Source organism: Anabrus simplex, chromosome 1 (genome assembly GCF_040414725.1).
Source record: "Anabrus simplex isolate iqAnaSimp1 chromosome 1, ASM4041472v1, whole genome shotgun sequence".
Lineage (NCBI taxonomy): Eukaryota > Metazoa > Arthropoda > Insecta > Orthoptera > Tettigoniidae > Anabrus > Anabrus simplex.
In genome coordinates this window covers 1,549,130,216-1,549,157,242 of record NC_090265.1, presented here as the reverse complement: position 1 = coordinate 1,549,157,242, position 27,027 = coordinate 1,549,130,216, and the positions used below count along the sequence as shown (strand labels likewise).

The 27,027-nt window shown below is 38.2% G+C and overlaps 1 protein-coding gene across 5 annotated transcripts in view; it reads left to right on the top strand.

The window, feature by feature from the left end:
• The window catches only part of Gapvd1 (GTPase activating protein and VPS9 domains 1), a 674,762-nt gene that overhangs the window by 303,453 nt on the left and 344,282 nt on the right, over window positions 1-27,027 (top strand). For all 5 annotated transcript variants that reach the window (XM_067138086.2, XM_067138089.2, XM_067138085.2 and 2 more), the window contains one exon: window positions 6,323-6,475. In XM_067138086.2, the coding sequence (XP_066994187.2) occupies window positions 6,323-6,475 (153 nt within the window). The remainder of the gene's footprint in view (window positions 1-6,322; window positions 6,476-27,027) is intronic.

Here is a 27,027-nt window from a genome sequence, read left to right as displayed (position 1 = left end):
AAAAAAAGTGCAACACCGTCTCTATTCATATCATTGCTTTCCGAAAAGTATAAGGTGTTCCTTCCACAAGGATACCTGCCAGCTTTCCCAATTAAAGCGGGAGACTCCTGATTTTCAACAGTTTTTCCCACCTCCTGGTTATTCTATTATTTCTCCTGATTTTAGCTTTTTTTGTGTGTGTGTGTGTGTGTGTGTGTGTGTGTGTGTGTGTGTGAACGTCAAACATTTGTTTTCAAATCCCGCCATTGTATGCAAATGGCCGGAAGTCCTTCGCTCTTTGGCCCCTTTCAAAAGGAAATATAGACGTTTATTAATAGGAGAAATGCACGCGAATTTTTATTGAAACCTGGATATAATCAAGACCAACTACAATATCTCAGACCTTAACCGACCTATTGAAACTGCCCACAGTGGTGACAATTGGAGTGCTAGCATGTGTTTGATTTCTGTAAGTCATGTTGTTACCAAATATTTACAGAAATTTGAATATTATTAATTGAAAATTATACTTATTTGTAACCTTAAATAGGCTTTAAAGCCTCCTTCATTGCCGTAGAAGCTGTTCGTTGTTAAAAAGCATATGTATTTGAACAATTCCGGTGGTAATAAGGTGATTGTCCTCATGTTCTTCCCAGAACATGCCTGTTTTCTTTACAATTTCACTTACCTGTGCAGTATGTTTATAGTTTAACCAGAGGGGTCGTATGTGCTGTGTGCCTGGATGTAAGTATGTCCAATTAGAGGACTTCAGTGTTCATATTTCTAAAATATCTAGTATTAAGGTAAATTGGTCAGGTGCATTCATAGGGAAAACTTCGAACCAAGTGATACTAGTGTTGTGTGCATTAATCATTTTGATATCACATTTATTGTTAGGGAAGATATTATAGCCATAATAGGCGGTGATGCAATTCGGATGGCACGCAAACTTCTGAAGGTACCTAATGATGCATATCCTAGCATTTTCCCCAATCAGCCAACGTACCTAATTACAAAATTAAATCAGTCCCAGAAAGATCTGGAAAATCGTGACTCAGAGTTACGACTGAGATATGAATTTCTTTTTTAAACGGGTACAAGAATGATTTAATTGAACCATTTTTATATAATTCACAAGAGGATGTGCCATCTATTCTGAAGAGCTTTAAGGTTACTAGTGCTTTATGATGTACAAGAGTATCGATATTTAATATCACTGTACCTACTCAACAATTCAAGTGGATTGTGAAGACTTGAAATTTTGTTCAAGAAATGTATTTGTTTTCACGTTTTATGGAATGGGCTGTTGTTAATGATGTTTTATTGTATTTCATGTGAGGTTAATAATGTTATTCGTTGACATCTATTTATCTTTTTGCTGTCCGGATTTTCATATGTGAAATTTTTTAGTGTGTGTGTGTCTGTTTCAACCTGATGATTAAATAATTCTCCGTTTGTTGTTTTCCCACTGAATTTAAAATTATTATAATATGGTAAGATTGCATTTGGTGCATAATTATTCATATTTTGAGTTAATGAATTGCATTTTATGACGTTTGACTTGTGATGTTTTCTTTAGGTGACTCAGAATAAACATACATCATCTTCTCCTTAACCTCTCACGTCACCAACCTATGTCCGCCATGTTTTTTTTCTGGGTTGCTGTCTGATCTAATTGTAGTCAGTCGTGACTAGTTGCTAGATTTGGATTCTTTTTTTACTAATTTAGTGACTAGTGACTTTTCTAGAGATTTTAGGAGCCATTTGGAGATAATTCTGGCAAATTTTAATTTATTACTTGATAAAAAATAACATTGCGCTTCACAAAGCATATGCTAAGTAATGGCATCTAAGTGTATGACTGATTCATATGTGTGAAGCATGAGTTCATATTATTTTTGGAAGACTTACTAGAGACCGATCATCTCACTCACAAACTTCCTGTGAGGGAATAGAGATGTGTAATTTTTAACTTTGTAGCCTCGTATAGCAACAGTCAGGTTTTGAGACATTAAGTGTTATAATATACTATAGTACTCCTGTATTGTGCAAGGCATGCAGAATAAGCAGTTTTGACCAATTGTATCTCCTGATTCCTCCTGATTTTTCCTGATTTTCATATCTAAACTTCCCGATTTTTGGTTTTGTGAAGTTGGCAGGTATGCGCGAATCGCAAAATGTCCACATCTTTTCCAGGGAGTCTTATCCAAGGATATCCAGATCATGTAAACTCATTTCTCTTTCTATGATTTCAAGTTTGCTTGGCTGCTAATGAATCATAGATTATTTACTTTGATGGGTTAACATAGTAAATAAGAAAGGAAAATTGTTATTTTATTAATTCTTTACACAGAGCACTAATCTGATATTTGTAGTTTCCTTACATTCTTTGTAAATTACTTTTGAGAGTCATATTAATAATTGAGGTATGCTGTGGAATCCCTGTATTTACATCTGTAAGGCCTTAAACAGTTAAATACTGGATTTTCTTCTACTTTCTCTCTTTTGACTCTCTCTGAAGATGCCACTAAAGGGTTGGGTGAAGTCAGATGGAGTTGAAATTCGATTTCTCAACTGGCATTGTCTCAAACAGATGATGCTGCCATCTATCATGCAACTTTTAACTTGCACACGACTATGTCTCTCTCTGCAGACTCTCCCACTAACAAGGTGCTCATATAGTACTACTCAATGTTGACCAATTTCTCCAATAAAGTTCTCTGTTAGAAGTCTCTCAAAGATGCCCAACAAAGTGCCCAGCATAATGCCTTGCTGCATCTCCAAAGCAGGATTTTTATGCACCTTCCAAACCTTCAGCAAGTTTTCACTTGCTTACCAAACAACTGCATCTCTCTCACGTGAGACTGAAATGTGGATTTCTTAACGGTCCATGAAAATCCCCTATTCCGCGGATATTTGCTTGTGTTTTGAACTAGTCTTCTAGAAGGAAATATTTCACAACCACGTCACCCTTACTATATTTCTTTAGTAAGGGCGTATATGACTAGCAGCTCCATTGTTATGAATTGCTTCCTGTTTGGAGCCTCAAGGTTTGTTCTAAAATGTCTTTCTGCTCATCACCATGTTAAGAAGTTATTACACCATATTTCACCCCCACTGGACTGCCTAGTTGCTTCTTATTGAAGCTTAACGTTCCACACACAGTTATGAATTTTATTGTATACTTTCATTATATGATCACTGCGCTAACATTTGATTTTCATTATTTTTTGACGCTGTACTGAGTTGCACTCTCCTTAACTTATCTTAGGATCTTTATCTTGGAGGTTGCAGATTCAGTCCTCATTTGAGTCTGTTCACTCTGTTGATGTACATGGAAGGGTGCATCATGACCTATAGTTACAACACTGTAGTATTTACAGCTTGACTACGAGTGCTTTTTTTTTTCAATTTATATAATACTTCCACCTAGAGAGCTAATTATTTCCTCTTCAGTACCTCTCTCTTTGCATGTACTTCTTGTCGCCCTTCTTAGCCCAAATATCTTTCAAAGTTAATGGTACCTTGCATTTCCGTCCTCTTCTCCTTGCTGTAATATCATCCATCCTGGAAACAGCATCTTCTGTGCTTACGGCTGGTGTGGACTGATGATGTCCCAAGGTCATCACTCCATGCTGCATATCATCCATCACTCCTTCGACTTCCGCCTACCTCAGCCATTTCTGCCCAGTCATCACTTGCTGGCCTGCCTGCCATGGAACTCGCCTTCCCTCTCATTGCTGACGCATCAGGACCTTCTTCCATTTCTGGTAGCTACTTGGTGGGCCAAATTCTGCTCCATGAATCTCCTGGCACCTGTAATTGGTTTTCAGGGATAAATGCTTTAACCCATGAGTTCTGTACTTTACATAGGTGAAAGCATTGTTTTCTCATATCTTTCATTTCTTCTGATTCCAGCTTTTTCCTGGTTCATATTTTTTCCTGTCTAGTGCCTCATATTTCACAAAACTTGATGGCCCTTCAGGCTTGATATACATATTTTTACACGTTTTCTTCCTGCAATCTCTCCTATTCTAAGAGCCTTGTCAGTGTCATTCTCACTGCAATCCACTTTCAGTTTCTCCCTGATCAGCAAGGTTGTGTATCATATATTGAAATTCTCCTTATGTGTGTGTCATTCAGTCCATATACAATGACATTTATCCTTTTATCTTCCCTGGCTTCATGACCAATCCGTTAATTCAAGTTTCTTAATCCTTTCTTCTCAAACTAGTTCTTGATTCTTAATTTCCTTTTAGAAGAATTTTGAGTCAAACTCACCTTTATGCTGCTCAGTTCAGATTTTAGATCACTTTTGATAACCTTTATCTTTATACTTGTTAAATGACAAAGTAATTTATCCACCTATGCAATACTAGATAATCCTTATATTCAGGATATAATTATTTTACATTAGTTAGTATAGTACATGTTTCGCTTGTCCTTGCAAGCATCATCAGCCGATTTAACCTTTTAAAAACTAGGTCAGGGCCCTGAATTATTCACACAATATGTGAGATTATCTCTTAAATTCTGATGTTACATATATTTTGAGAATAGTACATAGTCACTACATTTGAACCTTCTATACAATGGATTGTTGTTTTGGGTAAAATATACACCATAAAGTATGTTAATGAGCAAGATTTCTTATAATGTTCTTATTATCTTCACTTCAAATGGGAATAAAAGTTGTGATTGTAACATCATTAACAATTTTTTGTTTTTGTTTTTGCTCGTTGCTTTACGTCGCACAGACTCAGATATGTCTTATGGCGATGATAATTAATATCATTAAGAGTGATATTACATACAATTGTTTGTGCATATTGTGTAAATTATTTTAATCTTCCACATATGTTGCAATATGTGTGGATTAAATAAAATCTTTAAATATTAAACAATTCTTCTTAAAAATGGTAAAACTGGGATTGTAGTCAATATTGTCAAAGGCAGAACAACTGGTTGAACAACAAATGTGCGTGTTTGTGATCAATCGTTAGCGAACAACAAGGCATAAATTATGGTGAATAGTTTAACAATCTCCAATTATTTTATAGGAAGTTGTAGATGTTAGTGTTGTTATCGTCAGATGTAGGAAAAGCTTATGCTAGTCGAGGCTAATGTGCTAGTCTAAAGGGGGATTGAACTTTGAATGTGGATGTAAGTAAGAACTGCCAAGTAAATGCGTGTTGAAATCCCTTTGACTATTGGAGAATTAATTAGCAGCATTGGCTGCATGAGAAGATCTGACAGTCGATTTGTCAAATCAAAACCTCCCATCAGGAGGTTGTGGGTTCGGATCCCACTGGTGTCTGGTTGGCAATTTTTGTTCTGTACTTAACATCTCTTCAACACGTACTAAATGTACATAACACGACCTAATAGGTTGAAAGTCTATTTTGAAAACAATACGGAAGGTTAAGGGATAATCTCACACATTGTGTGAATAATTCAGGGCCCTGACCTAGTTTTTAAAAGGTTATATTGGACTGATGATGCTTGCAAGGATAAGTGAAACATGTACCATAACAACTAATGTAAAATAATTATATCCTGAATATAAGGATTATCTAGTATTGAATAGGTGGATGATAATAAATTACTTTATCATTTAATAAGTGTACTGAACTTCACCACGATTATAAAATGAGATTAATCGCTCGTAACCTCTATCTTGCTGCTCTGTTCTATTAATATTTCTCTGGTCCTGTCTACTTGGCACACTGTCTTCGTGACCTCCGTCAGCTTCCTGATGTCCCCCCAAGAAAGGCCAGGGACTGTTGACTTCTTGGATGTACAGTATTTTACTGTCATCCTACAATGCCACCTCTTTGGAATTGCTCAAATGATACATCCTTGTTACAATAACAAACACCCTCACTCTTTTAGATCACTATCAGCATTTCATGCCTATTCACCCCGCCAATTCATTGAGTAAGTAGCTTGAGACTACATACAGTACAATTTGAGACGGTTGTATCTTGAGAGACTCTGACCAACCCTTAGGTTGATGACAAGATGACATCCTTGTATGATCCATAGCATTGAATCTTATTAAATATGTGCTGTTATTAATTATTATTTTAATTTCTTATTTACTTGAAAGTCGTTTAAATTCTGTCCTTTTCAGTCAGTTCCAATTCAGACCACCAGCAAAAGTCCATTAAGACTTTAGCCTTCTTAAACTAGTTATCTAATTTACTGATCGAAGTAATAGCCTTTGTAGATTTGAAAAAGTCTTTTTCTTGTTCTTCATCTACAATGCATTAATGTAATTAGTTTGTATTTAAATTGATATTAATTTTTGTCCTCCTCATCCAGTACTCATCGTGTGTTGCAGGGAATACTAGTGACAACCTGGAGGCTGTGTCAGAAGCTGCATCAAACCATAGTGTGGCATCATCGTTGGAGATGGAAAATGAAGATCAAAATGATAATCTGTCAGATATGGTGTCTGCCAATGTGTCTGGTAGAGGTACACCAAATATATCAGGTAAGGGACAAAAATCACCACACCCAAGATAGCTGAGATATCTCATAGTTGCTATTTTTCTTTATTTTTTTGAAAATATATCGTCAATCTAGCAGTTTCTGCAGGTCTTCCTGGTTTGAGTCGGACATAATTACATTTGTTCACTGTTAGTAACAATAGTAAAAAGTTCAATAACTTACCCTTATCTCTCTATCTTTCTCCTTGACATCTATATCAGTTATGGTGTTCAAGCCACAGCCAGGAAACTTTACTTATTGCTGAACCTGTACTTCTTACAGATTAGGCTGTATATTATATTTTAAAGCTGTCCGATGTCCATTGCGTTTGACTTGGTCCGCGTTTTCTTTCTGCCTTCCGCCTCGGACATACTCTCTCAGCGTGCAAAAATATGTTTGTTAGACTTGCACCACTAATGGATAGAAATAACAAATTTCTCTCTTAACCACCCAGCTGTATCATATTCAACGTGTGCGTGCCCTGGGCCGCATGCTCAAAATGCACCTCTAGCGTGGTAAATATGCAGTTTTCTGGCAGACATTTACAGATACGAAGAAAAAGCCTATGCATAATTTATGAAAGTTTCATGCTAAATATTGAATGTATACAGTACTACCCCACTGTTGCATTCCTGTATTCAGTGTTTTCCCATAATAATTATAATTTTGTGCGGCTATTTCTAGCAGAGTGCAGCCCTTGTAAGGCAGACCCTCCACTAAGGGTGGGCAGCATCTGCCATTTGTAGGTAACTGCGTGTTATTGTGGTGGAGGATAGTGTTATGTGCAGTGTGTGAGTTACAGGGATAGCACAAATACCCAGTGACCGGGCCATTGGAATTAACCAATGAAGGTTAAAATCCCCGACCCAACCGGGAATCGAACCCGGGACCCTTTGAACTGAAGGCCAATACGCTGACCATTCAGCCATTAGTTGGATAACATTTTCCCGTCATTTACTACATTTTTTGTTGGTTACCTCAGATTTCCTGTGTTCACAATTCTCAAATATACGTTTACAACATTTTATGCTTTCCACCATGATGACCAAATCAGCCAACCATGGTCCAACACTTAGCACGGAACACTTCTGCTTTCCTTCATGACTAGGCATGCAGTTTCACTTAACAATCCTTTTCCTTTGTAAAGTGAAAACTGTCAATATGGAATGATTCTAATATCTTGTAATAGGCATGCAGTGACACTTAACTTGTGCATGTTAATTCTTTGAGAATCTACATTGGTGTACAGGGGTGAATTTATCAAGTGATCCAGCATTTGTCTTGCCTGAATTCGTTATTGTTTCACACTTGCTTTTGTTGTTACAGCTGTTAAAGTTATTGCTGCTGATTCGTCACATTTATTTTTTGTTTGTTATCTGAGTCTATAATCTTCATATGCATATTGACAAACTACACAATTATAAATTATCTGAGTCTAGCGGCATTTACCGCAATCTTCGTGTCACATTGTTTATATTCGTACATGTCCGTTAATCCTTCGTTTTTGTCTTATTGTTGGATTTTGTCCTGGCTAATAATGGAAAGTAAAGTTGATGTGATTTAAAACTCGGGTAAGAGCCTTCGCCACAGTTGCGTGATCACAGGAAAAGGCCTTCCTGAACTTCAAAGGATAAGTTGCACTTTTGGGAAGCAAGCCATTAGCCTCAGGAATGTTCATTTTTTGCTTGCCAGTTAGCAGCGATATTGGTGAATAGCAGAGTGAGCCTGTTTGTGCTTGTATTTTGTATTCCATTCAGAAGGTAGAAATGTATTTTGTGTTGAATGGTACAGTAAAGTGTAGCTAATATTTGTCGCATGATACGGTAGCTTATATCTGGATTAGGAACATAATTGTGTGAAATTGACTAGTGTAGTACATATTTGTCTTGTGATAGCATAGTTATGGACACGGTTAATGTGAAATTCCTTAATAACTTATTGAAGACAAAATTAAACTCAGTCAGAAAGTGACTGGCATAAGTGCTCAGAGGTTGCGAATGTTGAAACTCGCACTTTCGAGTTTTGACTCGATCATCAAGTTGGTTAAAGTTTTGTTTGATTCAAAACGGCGGCCAAACTTATTCCTCGCAGTTGCACATGCTCGAATGTAACCTCCAATTCACTGTCTAAGAGTGCGTCCATAAAATAATGTTTAATAACCCACTGCTCCGAAATAAAAGGCTTCTACTAACATTTGTTTTCGAAAGAGTGTGATCCGCAATAATACTTTAATAGTTTTGTAGGCCCCTGTGCACATGTTTTCATATTTGCTCTCTCGTGTTTTTCACACCTTTTAATACTTTCCTTTCATCTTTAGAAATGGTAGATAGACCTATATTCACTGTACCCTCAGATACACGACGTAAAATGCACTTATATCGGAAGAAATTGTATCTAGTGTCTCCATATCCCTGTGGGGTAGTTTTTATTTGTGTATTTATTATTACATTTTCTTTCTTAACACATTCTTTTTCCTTATCCCCTGCAGAAAGTTCTCAAAAAGGTTTCATTGAATTATGAAAGGAATTCAGAATTAAGTTTTGCGTGTGGTTACGACTTTATACTGGCGTGTGACTACAATCAGCTGTGTGATAACAATGTTTTTTACTGGGCATCACAATATTAGGTTTAAAATTGCCGAAGGCAGCCATTTCTGCCGTGGACAGACTTAAGGAATAATAAGAATGAAGGATTTATAATTTCTCGTGGCATTCTTATGCTCAAATATTGCGATTGTTGGTTAGATTATCGCGGGAAAGATGCTTTAGACAAACATTGCAAATAGGAAAAACATTCAAAACGCTGAGAAACTTTGCATCTTGAAGTTAGTGTCCGTAGAGTGGCCACACTGAAGGAAACATTATCAAATGGTAATCGCATGAAGGATTCGAAAGAAGAGTTTACTACTACTGCGTTCATGAAAGCTAATGTACCAGCAGAAAAACTAGACAATACTGCTATCTGTACTTGGCTGATAAGTACATTCGCAAAAGTGGAGATTTATCATCAGCAAATCAGATTCGTCAGAAATGTATCCCCCATGATCGGTGAAAGAAGAAGGGAGGAAATTGAGGAAGAGACGTAAAATGCACTTATGTCTCCATGTCCCTGTTGGGTAGTTTTTATCTGTGTATTCATTAGTACATTTTCTTGCTTAACACGTTCTTTTTCCTTATCCCCTGCAGAAACTTCTTGAGAAGGTTTCATCGAATTATGAAAGGAATTCAGAATTAAAACTTGTTTCTGCTGTGTGACAAAACTGACAAGAATCATGGGTGTGTTTTTAACATCCTACTTCGTCGATCAGTACCATCAATTGAAATGAACACCCATCTGACTGCCTCTGTTGTTCTAGATTCTGCCAATAGCACTAATTGCTCCAGTGCTATGTCAGACACTTTGAATTTCTACAAAATTGAATGGGAGCGTGTAGTGGCAGTAGTTATCGACTCCACACGCTACATGACAGAATGTGCAACTACTCCTCAAGGACTGATTGAAGAAGTAGGTCATGACCAGTGCTGGGTTTATTAAGTCAACCTTGTCAGCTGCATATTTGAAAATGAGCTGGATGAATTGAACGTTTCCATAGTAAAAACAAAGAATGCCTTTTTAAATACACAAAAGAAGAAAAACCAATTACACTGCATTTCTGAGAGAGAAATACGAAAACAGATCAAGAAGATGAAATTCTAGCTTTCCCAATGCATATGTGTGCAAAATGGAATTCCTGGTTTAAGGCTGCGTGTGTTGAAGATCTGGTAGCATTTTTCAAAACACTGGAAGATTCAAATTCTGGGGTCAAATTTTTCAAAAAGCATAGACTTCAAAAATATATATTATAAAATTACAAGCAGCGTATGTTTCTGTTGTTGGTGCCTCTCTTATGGTCTTGCTTAATTTCTTAGGGGGATCTAAGTACCCAGCAATTTATGTACTCGTTAGGACGCTAGATGACCTTGAGGTTAAACTTAGCTGTTAGGCAATGGTGGAGTATTGAGCAGACAATCATTCAGAACTAAGAACAGCTTCCTAAAAAAGTTCAAGTAATGATTAAGTCCAAGCTTACGTGTGTTGCCCAGTCAGCTGTAATAAAAGTCAGGACTTTAAGAAACACGGATCCAGGCAGGAAGACTGTAGAAGCCACTGGGTTATTGTTTGATGCTCGGCATGCACGTAAGAACTTTTCTCCTACAAAACTGCTCCAGTTTAAGAAGAATATCCCATTTCTGGAAAGGATGGAGTCTCAACAGTTTTTAGAGGCTCATTTACCATTTACCTGACTGCTGTCAAGAACCAACTGCGTCAGGAAGATTATGTGAATGTTCCAGAGGTCCTCATGGGATTAAGGCTTGCTCACCGAGAGACTGTGTAACTGCTGCACAGGGAGTAAAGGAGCTGCCTGCTACACTTCTCTCTGTGGCTGTCGTTTGAAGCCAATGGCCACGCCTCCCATGGTTGGCAAAACATGGCAATTCTTATGTTGTGGATATACCGTATTTCACGGCATAATCGTCGCCACCGCGTAATCGTCGCATCCTTTATTTTCAATACAAAAATCGGACTTTAAACCTTTAATTACATAATCGTCGCACGTCCAGATTTTGTTCACTAATCTGGTTAAAAGGTAAATGGAACTGCAACGTAAGTTGCACATGAATGCGCAATTTAAATACGTGTATGGTTTATGGGCAATTTGGCAACACAGTCACGTTTGCGACATGTTGCACAACGTATAAATAAATAATACCGGTATATGTACAACGCATGGCTTACCGGTAGACTATCGGCAGTTTGACAACGTGGTCGCGAGACAGTGTACTATTTATTCACCACCTACATATTATGAGTTCCCATTTGAAATACGTAAGGCTGTAAGTTATCGCTTATCGGCAACGTCGCCAGGAAATACCGGCTAGGTAGGTTGAATGGACCTCGAACCAGCCCTCAGATACAGGTAAAATTCCCTGACCCGGCCGTGAATTGAACCCGAGGCCTCCGTGTAAGAGGCAAGCACCCTACACCATGGGGCCGGCTCCTGTGTTATTGCGCACGAAGTGAAATCCAAGACGATAACGCAGATTTCCACGGAATTATTCAGCCGAATTATTTACGATGTCTCAGTTGTCATCGCTAGACTCTTATCTTACTACTACGTTATAAGTGTCCTGGCATGGGATGAAAACTTTTATCCAAGCAGTCAAGATAATTATTATCCAATGCTATTAAAGTTTTATTTTATAAACTCGTCAGTAATGTAATGTAAAATCATCAATAACTGGGAAGAAATATTAACCTAATTACCGTATGTTTAAAAGAAATTGAAAAAAATGAATGTTTGTTACTGACGTCTCGGAATACAGTCAACTATACAGTAGATCTACACCGCGCTAGCTAGAGCTCCGGTTTGCGAGCTTTGCGCAAGCGCAGTAGTGTGTCGCAACCAACGAACTAAACTGATAAATTGTTGCATGCTTCCTTGCTGCCTAACAGTATTGGCTGCTCTGGAATGGACAGATCACAGATGCATTTATTTGTTTCAGATTTACGTGATTACTGTAGACATGTGTGCGTGAGAATTTGTTTTTAATTTGTGTTTTGGGTGTTTGCAGAAATAATTTGTTTTAATAGTGAACAATTACGGAAAGTCATTTATATCGCAAAACATTAACGTGTGAAGCATTTATAAGTGATTATGGGTAAATATAGAAACTATTCTGCGGGCTTCAAGCTAAGCGTAATTGCCTTCGCTGAACAGCACGGAAACAGAGCTGCAGAAAGAAAATTTTCTGTGAGTGAAAAGTTGGTGCGTGACTGGCGGAAAGTAAAAAACAAGCTAAAAAGCACAAACCCTTCTAGACGCGCGTTTAGAGGTCCTAAAACAGGGAAGTTTACTATAATTGACGAAGAAATGTTTAGGTACGTCAGTGAAATACGTAACAATGGCTGCAGTGTATCATATGAAATGTTACAAATTAAGGGACAGGAGGTAGCGCGCAAACACAACATACCGGTAACTCAGTTTAAGGCGACTCGTGGGTGGATTAACACGTTGAGTGCCGAGCCGATTGTAGCACACTATTCCACTGGTGCCAGGCATATTTTTGAATTGCATTCCGCTGGTGCCAAAGCAATTGTACGCCTTGTAGTCTGTTTATATAATCTTGGGATGTATTTATATGATGTACTAAGTAAATATTATCTCACCATACCATGGTCATGTGTGACGCCATATGGTGTCACATCAATTTTTTAGGAAAGATAAAATATAGCGTGACGCCATACGGTGTCACAGAATTTTTTGACATGGAATGTGCAATACGAATTTCAAATACGGGATATTTATTTGCTAATTCAAATTAACGCAATATTTATGAAAACCTAGTAAAATGCAAAACAAGTACACTTATTACATTACATATTGTTGCAAACAGTTTTCTGATAACTCTAAACAATGAAAATATGCGTCTTGGCACGCCCGAGTTCTTGTTACTCGTAATTTTTCACAACTTATTGGCATCGTTGTTCAAACATCGTCCTTTGCACACTTGTTTCATGTGCTATTTTCATATTTACGTTTTTTACATCTGATCGGGAAGTTAAGGGGAACGCGCTAACTATACGCTACCTGGCTGCTAGCGCAGCTCGACGCAGCGCGGTTGGTTCAATTCCGCTGCTTCGCTCCTCCCTACCTCTCCGCCACACTCCGATACTCCCGCGGCACTTCTAATTTTATGACTATTTATTTGTTCAATGTTGGCGTTTAAATTTGCGCTGCGTACATGCAGTTTTCACCTTGGCATTCTACTGCCTGCCACGAATATTCCTACCAAATTTCAACCGAATCCGAGTGTAACACATGTATGTGTTCCCTCGTAAGACTATTACCAATATCTTCCATTTTTTTTAAATATTTTTGCACAACTATATAAACCGAGTGATAATACGTACGTAAACGAGGAATAAACAATGCCTGGCGCGCTTTCACCTGTGTCAATGACCTCTGGCCAGTCAGTGGCTTCGGAAGAATACTGTGGCGCCACATGGTGACAGAGTAAAAATACATAGCTGGAATAGACCCTGAAGTTCGCCCTTCACGTAGTACCAATTTTACGCGCATAGATGTCACAGCTGATTATCTACGGTGCATCGCCTGAAACTCAACTGTGCCGCCATATGGCGTCACGCCAACTCTGATTTCAAGAACGGTGTGCCGCCATATGGCGTCACGCCAACTCTGATTTCAAGAACGGTGTGCCGCCATATGGCGGCACGTGGCACCCAACGTGTTAAGGGGTTTATGCGACGACACAATCTGTCAGTGCGAAGGAGAACAACACTAAGCCAAAAGTTGCCTGCTGATTGCACGGACACGATTGTAAATTTTCACCGATTTGTCATACGTTTGCGCAAGGAAACTTCGTACTTGCTTTCTCAAATTGGTAATGCCGATCAAGCTCCAATCTTTTTTGATGTGCCTCGCAACAGCACTATTGCGCTAAAAGGATCACGGAGTGTATTAATGAAAACCAGCGGTAGTGAGAAGTTGCGATGCACGGCAATGCTAGCCATTACAGCTGACGGGAGAAAGTTGCCGCCTTACATCATTTTCAAGAGGAAAACGATGCCTAAGAATATACAGTTTCCCCGTGGAATTCATGTACGAGTGCAACCAAAGGGTTGGATGGACGTAGAACTCATGCTGGACTGGGTTAAAACTGTGTGGAATAGAAGACCTGGTGCACTACTAAAACAACCAGCTCTGCTTGTTTTAGATAGTTTCCGAGGTCACCTCGTGAACGAAGTGAAGCAAATTCTCACTACAAATAAGACACGTCAGATAGTCATTCCTGGCCTAACATCTGCTTTGCAGCCACTAGACGTATGTGTTAATAAACCCTTTAAAGACCACTTACGTCGATTTTACGACGAGTGGATGATGAGTGGCGATCAGCAATTGACGCCCGCCGGAAATATCAGGCGTCCACCCTTGGACTTGTTATGCTCGTGGGTGAAGAAGAGTTGGGATCTTATACCACCTGAACTAGTCTCCAAGAGCTTCAAAAGGACTGGGATTTCGAATGCACTAGACGGTTCCGAAGACGACGCAGTGTGGCAGGGAGACGAAGAATCTGATACTGGTATTAACAGAGGCGAGGATGGCGCATCAGATAGCGAAACCTGCGATAGCGACACCGAAGATTTGGAATAAATTGCGTACCGGTAAGTCCACATTTCACAACAAAGCGATAATTTTTTGCAAGTGTAATATTTTAACTTTAATACTCAAATTAATGACAAATTAACTTAATACGTTCATTTTTTTTCAGGTTCGAAAAACGTTCGCCGAATTGTTGCGAAAAATTATGAATTTTGTTTTAGACTATTTTAATTATTTTGATGTATAAACGCGAGTATTACGTGCATCTTAAATTTGTATCAAATACAATTTAGTTATAAATACATTTTTTGAGTAATACAAATACTGGTATTAAATATTCATCGTATAATGGTCGCACCCTACAATTTTTTTCGAAAATTTTGGTATAAAAAGTGTGACGATTATGCCGTGAAATACGGTATACAAACTAAGGTATTTTCTCGGGAGTAGGGAAACTTTGAATTGCTCAATTAAGTACAATCGTTTTCAAAATAACAACGGCGATTAACTGTAACAAAATTTTCTGGCAAACAGACCTATTAATGCTTTTTTACTGAGCTCTAAGGAAGCGGTTCTTATAACCCAGCAGCCTTAAATCTACTCTCTCGCTAGTTGACTATGGGTGCTATAAACCGAGTATCTTAAAAACAGGAGATGCAAATCTTCACCAGATATCAGTAAGGATAAGGAGAAGGCTATTAATAAGGACATACCTCGATCTGAATGCTTTAGGGGAATGCGCAATAAATTACCAAAGTGGGCTTAGCAACACTGCTTACGACATTTTTGAGTGGTGGTGGTGCTGATTATTGGTTTAATAGGACGTACAACCATCAAATAAACCATCCTCTGACACAAGTGGAAACAATTCAGGACTCAGCTAAGGGCCTCTTGGACGCCTACCCACGCTCCGAAGTTAAGAGCCCTTTAGGCCACTTGGATGCCAAACCACACTCCTTTTACAACATGTGGTGGTGATTATTGCTTTAATGGGGAGTACAACTAGGCAACCATCCTCTATTAACACTAATCAGAGAGAAATGAAGATATTGGCCAAAGATCTTGTACAATCTAATTCATTGTTTTGTAATCTCTATTCAGTACGGACCAAATATGAAATTCTTGACTTTAAACAAGGGCCATGAAGGGCGAGAAAATGAAAGACTCCCTAGCACTCGAATCCTCTTGTAGCCTCAAGGTTGGAAAAGAACAAGAGTTGACCATCGGAGGTCGGACATGAGATTAAAATTAGCCTGGGACAAGTAAGTGGAGGCAATGTCAGGACTCTGCTATGGGCCCTGTGGTTGCCAACCCATGCTGCCAAAAGGAGAGCTCCTGGAGCCCCTTTCAGTCGCCTCTTACGAAAAGCAGGGGATACCGTGGGTGTTGTTCTACTACCTCCACCTCCACAGAGACTTTTACGACAGGCAGGAGGTACCGTGGGCCTTGTTCTACAGTCTTCACCCATAGGAGGATACATATTTTAGAGGTGGTGGTAGTGATTATTGTTTTAAGAGGAAGTACAACTGGGCAACCACCCTCTATTAACACTAGGAGGAAAAATTGAAGGGGTCCAACACTTCGAAAAATGAATGTATCGGTCAAAGGAAGACAAGGGCCACGAAGGGCGTGAAAATGAAAATTTCCCTAGACCTCAAATGCTCTGATTCTGTAGGTACGAAGGGAATGCTTCAAAAATAGTAGGTACTGCATCCTCCTTCAAAACAAATTTTTTCATGGACCGATCAAACAATTCCGGTTTGAAATGTGCTGAGCCTATTTTGGTGTAAGGAGAAGGTATCCAATTTTCCCTTCTAATGGCCTTAATTCACTCTGCTCTCCTTTCTTCATGAACAGGAAACCTCAGGAAAAATTGACAATAAACAAGAAGTCTAACCTAAAAGTTCTTACGAAAAGTGGACGGTGCTTCTGCGACCCCGAAATACTAGCACAATAACAATGGAGGTAATATAATATACTGTGCTACATATTACAAGCCATACTTAGAATCTTACCTGTAAAATGTTATTCCAGGAATATTTTTGGATTTCCAGTTCATACAACCGTATGCACAGCATGACATTGTAAGAGATACAATATCAACTAAATATTAGTATCTCTTTTACGTTTTAGCGTGTCGTACAGTGTTTGCATCTGAAAATTACAGCAATTACAATTTGCATTCACTGTATTCACTTCATTGAGCTGGGACAGGTTTGACTATAAAAAAATAGCATGCGTTCTCGCACCTATTTACGACCACGCCCCCTATGTAGACGACACTCATTGGGCTTCACTCTCAAGAGCTCCAAGGCATCTTTCTGTATTCTTTACTCCCTGCTGCTGCATCAAAATGTGTGTGGTATTCGTGTTCAAATATCGATTCTGAAATTTTGTTTTCAAAATATAGTCTCAAAGTGATAGGAGGCAACGATTGACAGCTGCAAATACTGAGACACTGACTGTGACCTATTTTCAATGGTTACTCTGCTGTATTTGGATAAAACTGAAAAAGGTAACTTGTATTCATTTAAAATGGGTTCTCGAGATGCTGCATGGAGGTGAATGTAAAATAAAAAGTGATTTCCGTGTAAGTGTTTTCTCATTTTTCCACAGGTGTGTTCAACGGTTTAACAGCTATTTTGTTTTTTACTTTGTTTTTTTCATTTTACAGTATTTTTTAAATGCACTTATTGTACAAACCTGATTGCTTTCCAAACCAACTTCTTTGCCAAAAGAATAATAAAAATGCAAAACACAACATTTTGAATTTTAAATCAACAAATCATTAAAAATATAAAAAACCCTTTCTGACACCTTATAGTCAGTGAAATGTATCATCATAATCTACTGGTAGGCATTTCAAAATAGTTTTGCATCTTTGTAAATATACTCCTGGATGCTGCATCATTTGTTAAAGTTATGGTTAGACAGGCATTTTGAACTTAACAATTTTTAAAGAAATTAACGTAATGTTCTATTTCGTACACCTCTAAATGATGCAGGTTTCCAAACACGCCCGCTTAACGATGTATTTGTTGTAGAGCCTCAGTGTGGAACATTGTGTATTTTCAAAGCAGGGAAGTGTTTTGGAAAATTATAACTGAATTAAAATTAAGCATAACATCAAAAGTGATTATTTCGTTGTTTGTTCTTGGGTGCACCACGATGACGTAAACAGAAATGACCAAGAAAGTGGTGCATGCATCCAATAATTCATCATTCGGACACTTAGTTTCTTAACGTACATGTAGCCACTAGATGACAGGCCTTTTACACCGAGGTTACGGGCCGCGATCTACTTGTCTGCATTGTGACTTTGCGGACACTTTATTCTTTGATATTGCTGGTAACTTTCTGAGTGTCTACCCGAGTCTTCTTTCACACCACAATATGTGTATTCCTTCCCTTGCATTATTCAGTGGACTATTCTTAGTTTCAAAAACGTCCATCTAACCGTAGCCTTACACCACCCCACGCTTACTTTGAATTGTTACTAGAACTTTTAACTTGTTTGCTATCTGCAGTGCCTTCATTCTAATAACATCTCCACTTATTTGATAACCATGCATTGTCATTCTCTTGCATGAATCCATTAGCAAAATCATCAGTTTCATTAAACATTCCTGTCTTTGATCCTTGAAGTGCTTTCCATTATGATCCAGCATTTGTAAATTTTTCTTCGTCTTTCTGCCAGCAACATTTGTTGTACTCGAAAACACCAAGCATTTTTGCAGCCTGTAAATTATTAGTATGTTATGCCTTGCTTGAAATTTATATCATAACCTTCCTTTCATTTGTTTCACTGAAGTAACAAATACACTGTCCTTTCCACACACTCTGCCATGACTGGAATACGTTAACACAGTGGTGCCAACCCAAGCAACGATAGGTCACAAGTCACAAATTGAACAAAATTATCGAAGATCAAGAAATTTTGGAATATTTGTGACCTCCAACCCAACTTGCTTTTCTGTGGTGATACCTCTGCACAAACCAATACAGTCAGAATGATAAAAATAGACCTTGATGAAAATGAGTCTTAAAAATGTCAGGCTTCGCATATAAGACAACTGCAGTTTTTATGAGTACATATTAGTATGAAAAACGTTCTTATATTTGGGCCAATTTGTTATTATCAATCCATTTCTAATATTTTAAAATCTGTACCTTCTTTCGTGGAAAGTTTTACTTTAATGTCATATCTTGCATGGTATTCAACAATTTCACTGCACTCTAATTCGAGTCACTCACCTCTGATCTGCATTTAGGGCCATTACCCTAGTGGCAGATTCCCAGTGTTTTCCGTAGTCTTTTCGTAAATGATTTCAAAGAAATTTGAAATTTATCAAACACTTCCCTTCATAAATTATCATGATCTCTATATCCTCTTCCTATAAACGAATATTTGCCCTAGTTTGTTCTTTCGAATTGCTACTTTGTTATATTATAATCTTTCCTACTTTTTAAAACTCCATTCAAGCTTATTTGTCTACTAATGTCATTCCATGCCATCTCTCTACTGACAGCTCAAAACATATCGCTTAGCTGAGCAGCTTGTCTCCTGACTTTTAGTTTTCCCAGTCTAGGGTTTGTAACATTTTTGTAACACTACTGTTTTATTAGATATCGCACAGAGCAAATTGTGCTGCTTTCCTTAGAATCTTTTCCAGTTCTTGAATCAAGTAATCTTGGTGAGGATCCCAAACTGGAACCATACTGTAATTGATATGTTAACAGAGACTTATACATCCTCTGCTTTACATCCTTAATTTTCGTCTTGGTGAAACGTACATTATAACTTTTCATCTTGTTTACCATCATATAATCATCTGCTGTTCATCTAGCAACATTTTCGAGGTCTTTTTGCAGTCACTTACAATCCCATGTCTTGTTCCTTAACGTCCACACCTCACTGCCGCAGCAAATGTTATAAAGAGGAAAGTGAGTGTGCTCTTCGACAAGAGGTGGTTTCATGTTGTGATTTATAATTCCTGTTGTTTTGGTATGTTTGGTAATTTTTACAGATCTATAAATTTCTTCTTGATAAGATAAACATAAAGCAGATAATTACAGGGCAGTCAATTTGACGTGTATTGCATGCAAACTTTGGGAAACCATTCTTTCTAATTATACACATTTGTCCTTTACAACCTTGCAGTGATCTCCCATGTGGTACTACCACCCTATTAACACAGTATTTACCAAGCGAGTGGCTGTGCAGTTTGGGTCACATAGATGTAAGCCTGCATTCAGGAGATAAGTGAGTTTGAAACCCTCCCCCGGCACTGTTGGCAGCCCTGTTGAAGATGGCTTTCCATGGTTTCCCATTTTTACACCAGGCAAATGCTAGGGTTGTACCTTATTTAAGGCATGGCCGCTTCCTTTCCACTCATACCCCTTTCATATCCCATCATCGCTATAGACCTATCTGTGTCGTTTTGACGTAAAACAAACTGCGTATTTAAAAAAACAGTAAACTAAAATAAGTCGCTACTGGAGAAGTGACCTGTTGTTATATCAGTTACAGGATCTACATTACTTCAGCATGAATTTACAGATAAAAAAGCTTAATAAAGGGGCCTAAATTTAATTCTGCATTTCTAAACATTTCATCACCATTGGTGTTTGTTCAGCTATTTTACAACAACAATAACAACTAATAATAATAATAATAATAATAATAATAATAATAATAATGATGATGATGATGCTCCTTTCACACTACACGGTTTCGACCGTACGGCAAAAGAACTGTACGGCGACATTCAAGGCTGTCTAGACACAACTTATATACGCATTAGTGTCGTAGTGTTTTATTGTTTGCCAGGCTGAGTGGCTCACACGGTTTAGGCGCTGGCCTTCTGACCCCAACTTGGCAGGTTCGATCCTGGCTCAGTCCGGTGGTATTTGAAGGTGCTCAAATACGGCAGCCTCGTGTCGGTAGATTTACTGGCACGTAAAAGAACTCCTGCGGGACTAAATTCCAGCACCTCGGCGTCTCCGAAAACCGTAAAAGTAGTTAGTGGGACGTAAATCCAATAACTTTATTGTTTTACTTTGTTGTTAAAATGTTCAGTGCATTGCTTTGTAGGATTTATCGTTGGTTTTGTGAAATGGCTGACGTAGATTTTGAAATTCTCTAGACATTTATACAGTAGTGCGATTGGGTATTGAACGTGTGTGCTGGGGTATGGGGGCGAAATGTACAAACAACAAAACGTACCCGGGTTTGTGGTGTATAGCGTGGGGGGTGGGAGTAGGTATATACACCAAAACTTTTTAAAAAAGCTCGAAGTGGTAGGCTAATTTCGACAGAGAGGTAAAGGTTGTCAGACTACCGACTTAAGTGCGGTAAATTTATTTTTTAGATATTGATTCAATACCATACAATACAACTTTCATCAAAGGAACAATTTTACACATGCACTAAAATTAAACAGAAGTACGGCGTGGTAATACAATTCAAATTTGTTTAGTATTTGCTAGTTGCTTTACGTCGCACCGACACAGATAGGTCTTATGGCGGCGATGGGACAGGAAAGGGCTAGGAATGGGAAGGAAGCGGCCGTGGCCTTAATTAAGGTACAGCCCCAGCATTTGCCTGGTGTGAAAATGGGAAACTACGGAAAACCATTTTCAGGGCTGCCAACAGTGGAGTTCGAACCTACTATCTCCCGAATACTGGATACTGGCCGCACTTAAGCGACTGCAGCTATCGAGCTCGGTGTTTATATTTGACTACACACTACGAAACTAACACACCAAAGAGATTGCCAGATAGACGAATGCGCGCGGCAAGGGAGTGAATCATACCTCGGTGTCCATGGCCCTGGCAATAAAATATACCCCTACCACTCTTCCTCACAGGACATGCAAAGTCTCCACTACTTGGTGTGACGCTATACAAATCGTTTAGCCGTGACAAACTACATTTTGTGCGTATTCCCGCTAATAATTTTATTGATAATTAAAGAAAATTAAAGAAAGATTTATCTGATAAGACAACAGGGCTTGTACAAATTGATTTTTTAAATAATTAAAATAAGTCCCAGTTTCAGCCACCTAAAATGGAATGATAATGTAATGTTTTCTCCACAAAGTGGGACGGGGGCGACCACACCCCCTCGCCCCAATAATCGACGCTACTGCATTTATAAAGATCGGAATGCCTGGCGTGAAGTTTACTTAGAAATGAAACCAGATTTTGATCTAATTTAAGACAAAGAAAAAATGTGTCTGGTAACTTCAGTGTATTTTCAGTATATTATATACATATATATAATATATAGTGTATATTATTACATAATACAGATTCACAAATATATACTTATGATACAATTTCACAGTTTAATGTTCAGCCACAAACTACTAATATTAAGAAATCATCCTATTATTAAAATGACTCTCTTGTATGACTAGCATCAAGAAATGCACTGAGCTTCCCACGGCAAAAAAAAAAAAAAAAAAAAAAAAAAAAAAAAAAAAAAAAAAAAAAAAAAAAACCGTACAGCAAAAAAACCGTTGTAGTGTGAAAGCAACATCTCCACGGCAAAGAGCCGTACTTTTTTTTTGCCATACGGTCGAAACCGTGTAGTGTGAAAGGAGCCTAATAATAATAATAATAATAATAATAATAATAATAATGTTGTTTTACAGATTTTACAGCAACTAGTGATGAGAAATCTTGGAAAGAAGACAGTACAATGGATCCACAAAATTCAGCAGGATCTCAAAGCAATTGGACTCAAGATATCAGATACAGAGAACGAAAATAAAATCAACACTCTTCTTAAGAGACGCAGATTTTCAGAAGAAATGCCACATAGAAGGACTATAGTGTTTTTGGATGAATTGAGAATATTACGATTGGAAAGAATGAAGAAGTACTGGCCAGATCGCAAGAACCAAAAGGTACAACTTTCAAGGAGAAAGTGAACGTAGAAAGACTCAAGTGGTCCAATGTAGCCAGTAAAGTTAATAACAACAGCAACGACAACAATAACCGGTAGGAATCCTTTTCGGAGGCAGTTCTACCCAGAGTGTGTCACCCTAGTGTATGCAAGTCCCAAGGCACACTGACCCAGAATGTAGCATCTTGTAAGGGTCTTGGCTGAGGGAAGCGTTACGAGTGAAGACCTCAAATACATCTACAGCTGTTAAGATGGACAGCAGTATGGTGGAGATGACGGAGGAGGCAGCCCTGTATTCGGGGATTAATATGAGTACAGCCTGCTGCCTTGTAGCTTGTGACTGGACACCAAAGGGTAACGCAGAAAATGCTGAATGAAAATCTTCCTTTGTGTTAGGTTCAGCAGGTCAACAGAGGGATAATTGAGGAAGTTGCTTTCAAGAATAATACGAGCCTCGGATGTAGGAATTAAAGACATTGACATCAGTTTGGTGTGGACGACTGTTCACAGCATGATGTTAAACCAGCTACCTAGACCAAACCAATGCAGAGAATCACAGTGGGAACGTTAAATTTCCTGACATTGACAAACAAAACGGAAGAGCTGGTTGACCTCGTGGAAAGAAGGAAACTTCCGATCATGGAGCTGAGTGAAACAAAGTGGAACAAAACTGGGAAAACAGATATTAGACTTGACTACAGTCTTTACTGGTCTGGAAATGAAGTAGTCTGGGAACGGAGTAGGATTTTTAATACGTAAAGACACGGATGGTTTTAGGCAAGTTGAGTTTATTAGTGAAAGTATAATTACCGTATTTACTTGTGTATTAGACCCCCCTTCCATGGCTTTTTGGGACAAACAAAATGACAAAAATAAATCTTGCATACAAGACTCCCCCCCCCCCAACGTAATTCGTCAGAGAAGAACAATGAAAACGCGTCAAAGTCATGTGGTACATCAGTGTTTCATAGTTCAGAAATGTTGCCTTAGCGCAGGCCTGCTGTAGCTCTGATGACGATGTACAAATAGGTGAATAATTTTGTGTCTGACCTGCACAATTAAAACACGCATCAGTCATGTCATCTGTCTGTTTTTTATAGTTAAGAATGTCTGCCAGCGTAATGGTTAGCACACGTAGCTGCCGTTCTCAGGGGCCTGAGTTTGATTCCCATTACCGTACTACAAGATATTTAAGAATGGCAGGAAAGTCGATATGTGGTAAAAATGGTACATGCAGTTCCCCTCCATTGGGGGGTGCACCACCTCAGGATGAGAAAACTCGTTTATTTTAGTTAAGAAATATTCACGGTTGTTGCTAGGCGAGATCATTAACAAAGTGATCGTTTAATATCTCGTAACTCGGGCCAATTTTCCTACATAAACTTTGGAGTGAAGTAGGTTTAAAATGCGATAAAAACAATCCAATCATAATGATTGTTTTACTCGCCAACGTACCTAACTAATATTAATAACAATAATAATAACTGTATATATTTTACGTCCCCATTAACTACTTTTATGATTTTCGGAGACACCACAAACAGAACATACTATGCATTCATTTAAAAAAATATGGAGGCAACGAACGTGCGAAATTAAACAGTATGATAATAAAACGCATTATCGCCACACCTGCTAGATATCAATAAATGCGACAAAGTTTCTGTTATTTATTTTTATTCTTTCCATCGTGGAATCTTGACATTGGCTTAGTAGCATACTTGACCTGAACAATGCAGTCTCTTTGATCTCAATTACAGCAGTTTAGGTAAATCCTGATGTGCTAAATGTAGAGAACAAACATGAAATATACTTAAAAAGAAACGTCTGGCTCTCAATACCCGCAGTTATCCAAAGAATGCTTCTAGTCACTATGCATTACATTCGGAAGTACAACTCGTAACATACACTAGTTATCAGCTGATGGGTTTGAACGCTTTTTTACAGCACAGCTTTATTCAGAAAGGGGGTGGCTTCTGCTACACATACACAGACTGGGATTAACAGAGACCATCTCCAGAAACCATTTGCAAATAGATTTGCACTGTTTGGACTCTATAATCGGGAACAAAACTATTTTTTAAGTTGCAAAAAAACATCTCAGATACAGTTGCCAGTTATTCTTTTTTTTTTTTTTTTATGGGGTTGAGTATGAAGCGAGATGAATCTTCGTAGTGAGTGTTTAAGACCGGATGCCCTTCCTGACGTCAACCCCATCAGAGGAGTTAATGAGATGAAACGAATGACATTATATAAGAGTAACTAAAACTGACTATATTTACTTTATATGTAGGCCTAAAAGTCATCTGTTCACCATTTATTCTTTTTAAATTGAGTTATACTGCCTTCCAACAAAAATAGCCAGTAAAACTCAGAATATGTTCCTAAGTTTGTTAAATAATAGTGTTGAATGTTTACATGTAAAATTTATTGCTCTTTATAGCCTAGAAGTCATGTGTTCACTGCACAAAATTTGAGGTTATCGCATATTACTTTTTTTAGCTGTAAGTGTGGAAAGAAAAGGGGAGTTTAATATGCGAGTAAATATGGTAAGTTATTTGTGAACTTAGGAGGAAAAAAATACAGTGTGATCCAAGTCTATGCTCCACAGATAGGGTTCTCAAAACAGCATACCAAGTGTGAAAATCTAATTGTAATTGGTGATTTTAATTCATAAGTTGGCTCACAATGAAGAGGATATGAGTCCACCCACTGGGCCCTCATGGAATGGGGAAATAGAAACGAAGAGTGAGAACACATGCTAGACAGAGCCAAGTACGAAAACCTAAAGAATCTGCCTTATGGAATTATATTAAAAAGGCCATAAATGACAGAAACCATGCAGGAAGAGCCCTATATAAAGCAAGAACATGGGAAAATCAACGTGTATTAGAGAAGCCGTCAGTTTACAGATCACACAGTTGGTTATAGCTGAAAAGTAGAAATGCAAAGAAGATCTAGCTACCAGAATAACACTGGATGAGAATAGGAAACTGTTTTGCAGAATTGTTAAGAATGGAAGAACTGAAAATTAATCTATCCAATCTATAGAACTTCCTAATGTTGAGGTGACAAGGATATAAGACCAAAATATTACAGAAGTTCGAAAGGCACTTCGAAACTTGACTGAACTGTGATGGAAATGCTGGCACTTTGGCAGCACAAATACCAATAATTTGACATGGTTGGAAGTGGAGACAGCAGTATCTAAACTGAAAAACAAGAAGTCAACTGGTTCAGATGAATTTAGTGTTGAGATGATCAAAACACTAGGAGAGGTTGGACAACACTTGATGTACAGAATACTGAACAGAATTTGAAATGGTACTTAAAAGGTTTTAACCAAGTCAACACTGGAAAGTATGCCTTCCTTTTTTAAAAAAAAATTGGAATGAGAATGTAATACTCAGCGACTGAAAGCAGGGAGTTATCATTCCATTGTTGAAAAACGATGGTAGTAAGAAATGTATCAACTACAGAGATATAACTCTGTCACATGGCCTTAATCTACAAATCCATCCTTGAGGGCAGGATTAGAAAATATATTGAACCCACACTTGAGGAGGAACAACATGGACTAACAGTAGACCTCATAGATCAACTATAGAACTCATTTTTTGCCACCAGCAAGGTCTATGAGTATTATAAGAAAGGTTGAAATGAAATGGTGCGTGGCTTTTAGAGCTGGGAGGTGTCCGAGGACTTCGGCTCGCCAGGTGCAGGTCTTTTTGATTTGATGCCCGTAGGCATCCTGCGCATCGTGATGAGGATAAAATGATTATGAAGACGGTGCATACACCCAGTCCCCATGCCAGGTGAATTAATCACTTATGGTTAAAGTTCACAACCATGTCAGGAATCGAACCCGTAACCCCTGTGACCTAAGGCCAGCACCCTAACCATTTAGCCATGGAGCCAGACTTGAGAAAGGTTAAACACTGTTTTTCTGGACATCAAGAAAGCATATGACCATGTGCTGCCCAGGCATATATGGAAATGTTGGAGACATAAGAACGTACAACAATTATATGATGAAACCAAGAGTTGTGTACAAGTCCAGGTTGGAAGGTCAGGTTGATTTGAAACAAGGAGTGGATTCCAGCAAGCAAGGGGGCTTTTTTTCACCATTCCTTTTCATAATCATACTGCATGAAGTATTAAAAGCAGTTAAAATAAAGGATCCAACAACTAATGCCCTGGTTTTTGCTGTTGAATGATATGGGGTAAGATGGAAGCAGAAGTACAAGCTAGACTTTGAGCTTTTACAACCATTTGTCTTAAAATCAGCAAAATCAAGGCAGTTGGCTGAAATGATGTCAAGGTCGTTTCAAGTGAAGACCTTAGCGGAGACCATAAACTGCTGGTTGCAAGAGTCATAAAAATAAAATTTGACAACTTACTAAGAAGCTCTCCAACTATTCATATAAGAATTGGAGATGAGGAGATAGATATTGTAGAAAACTTCCTGTACTTAGGTAGTGT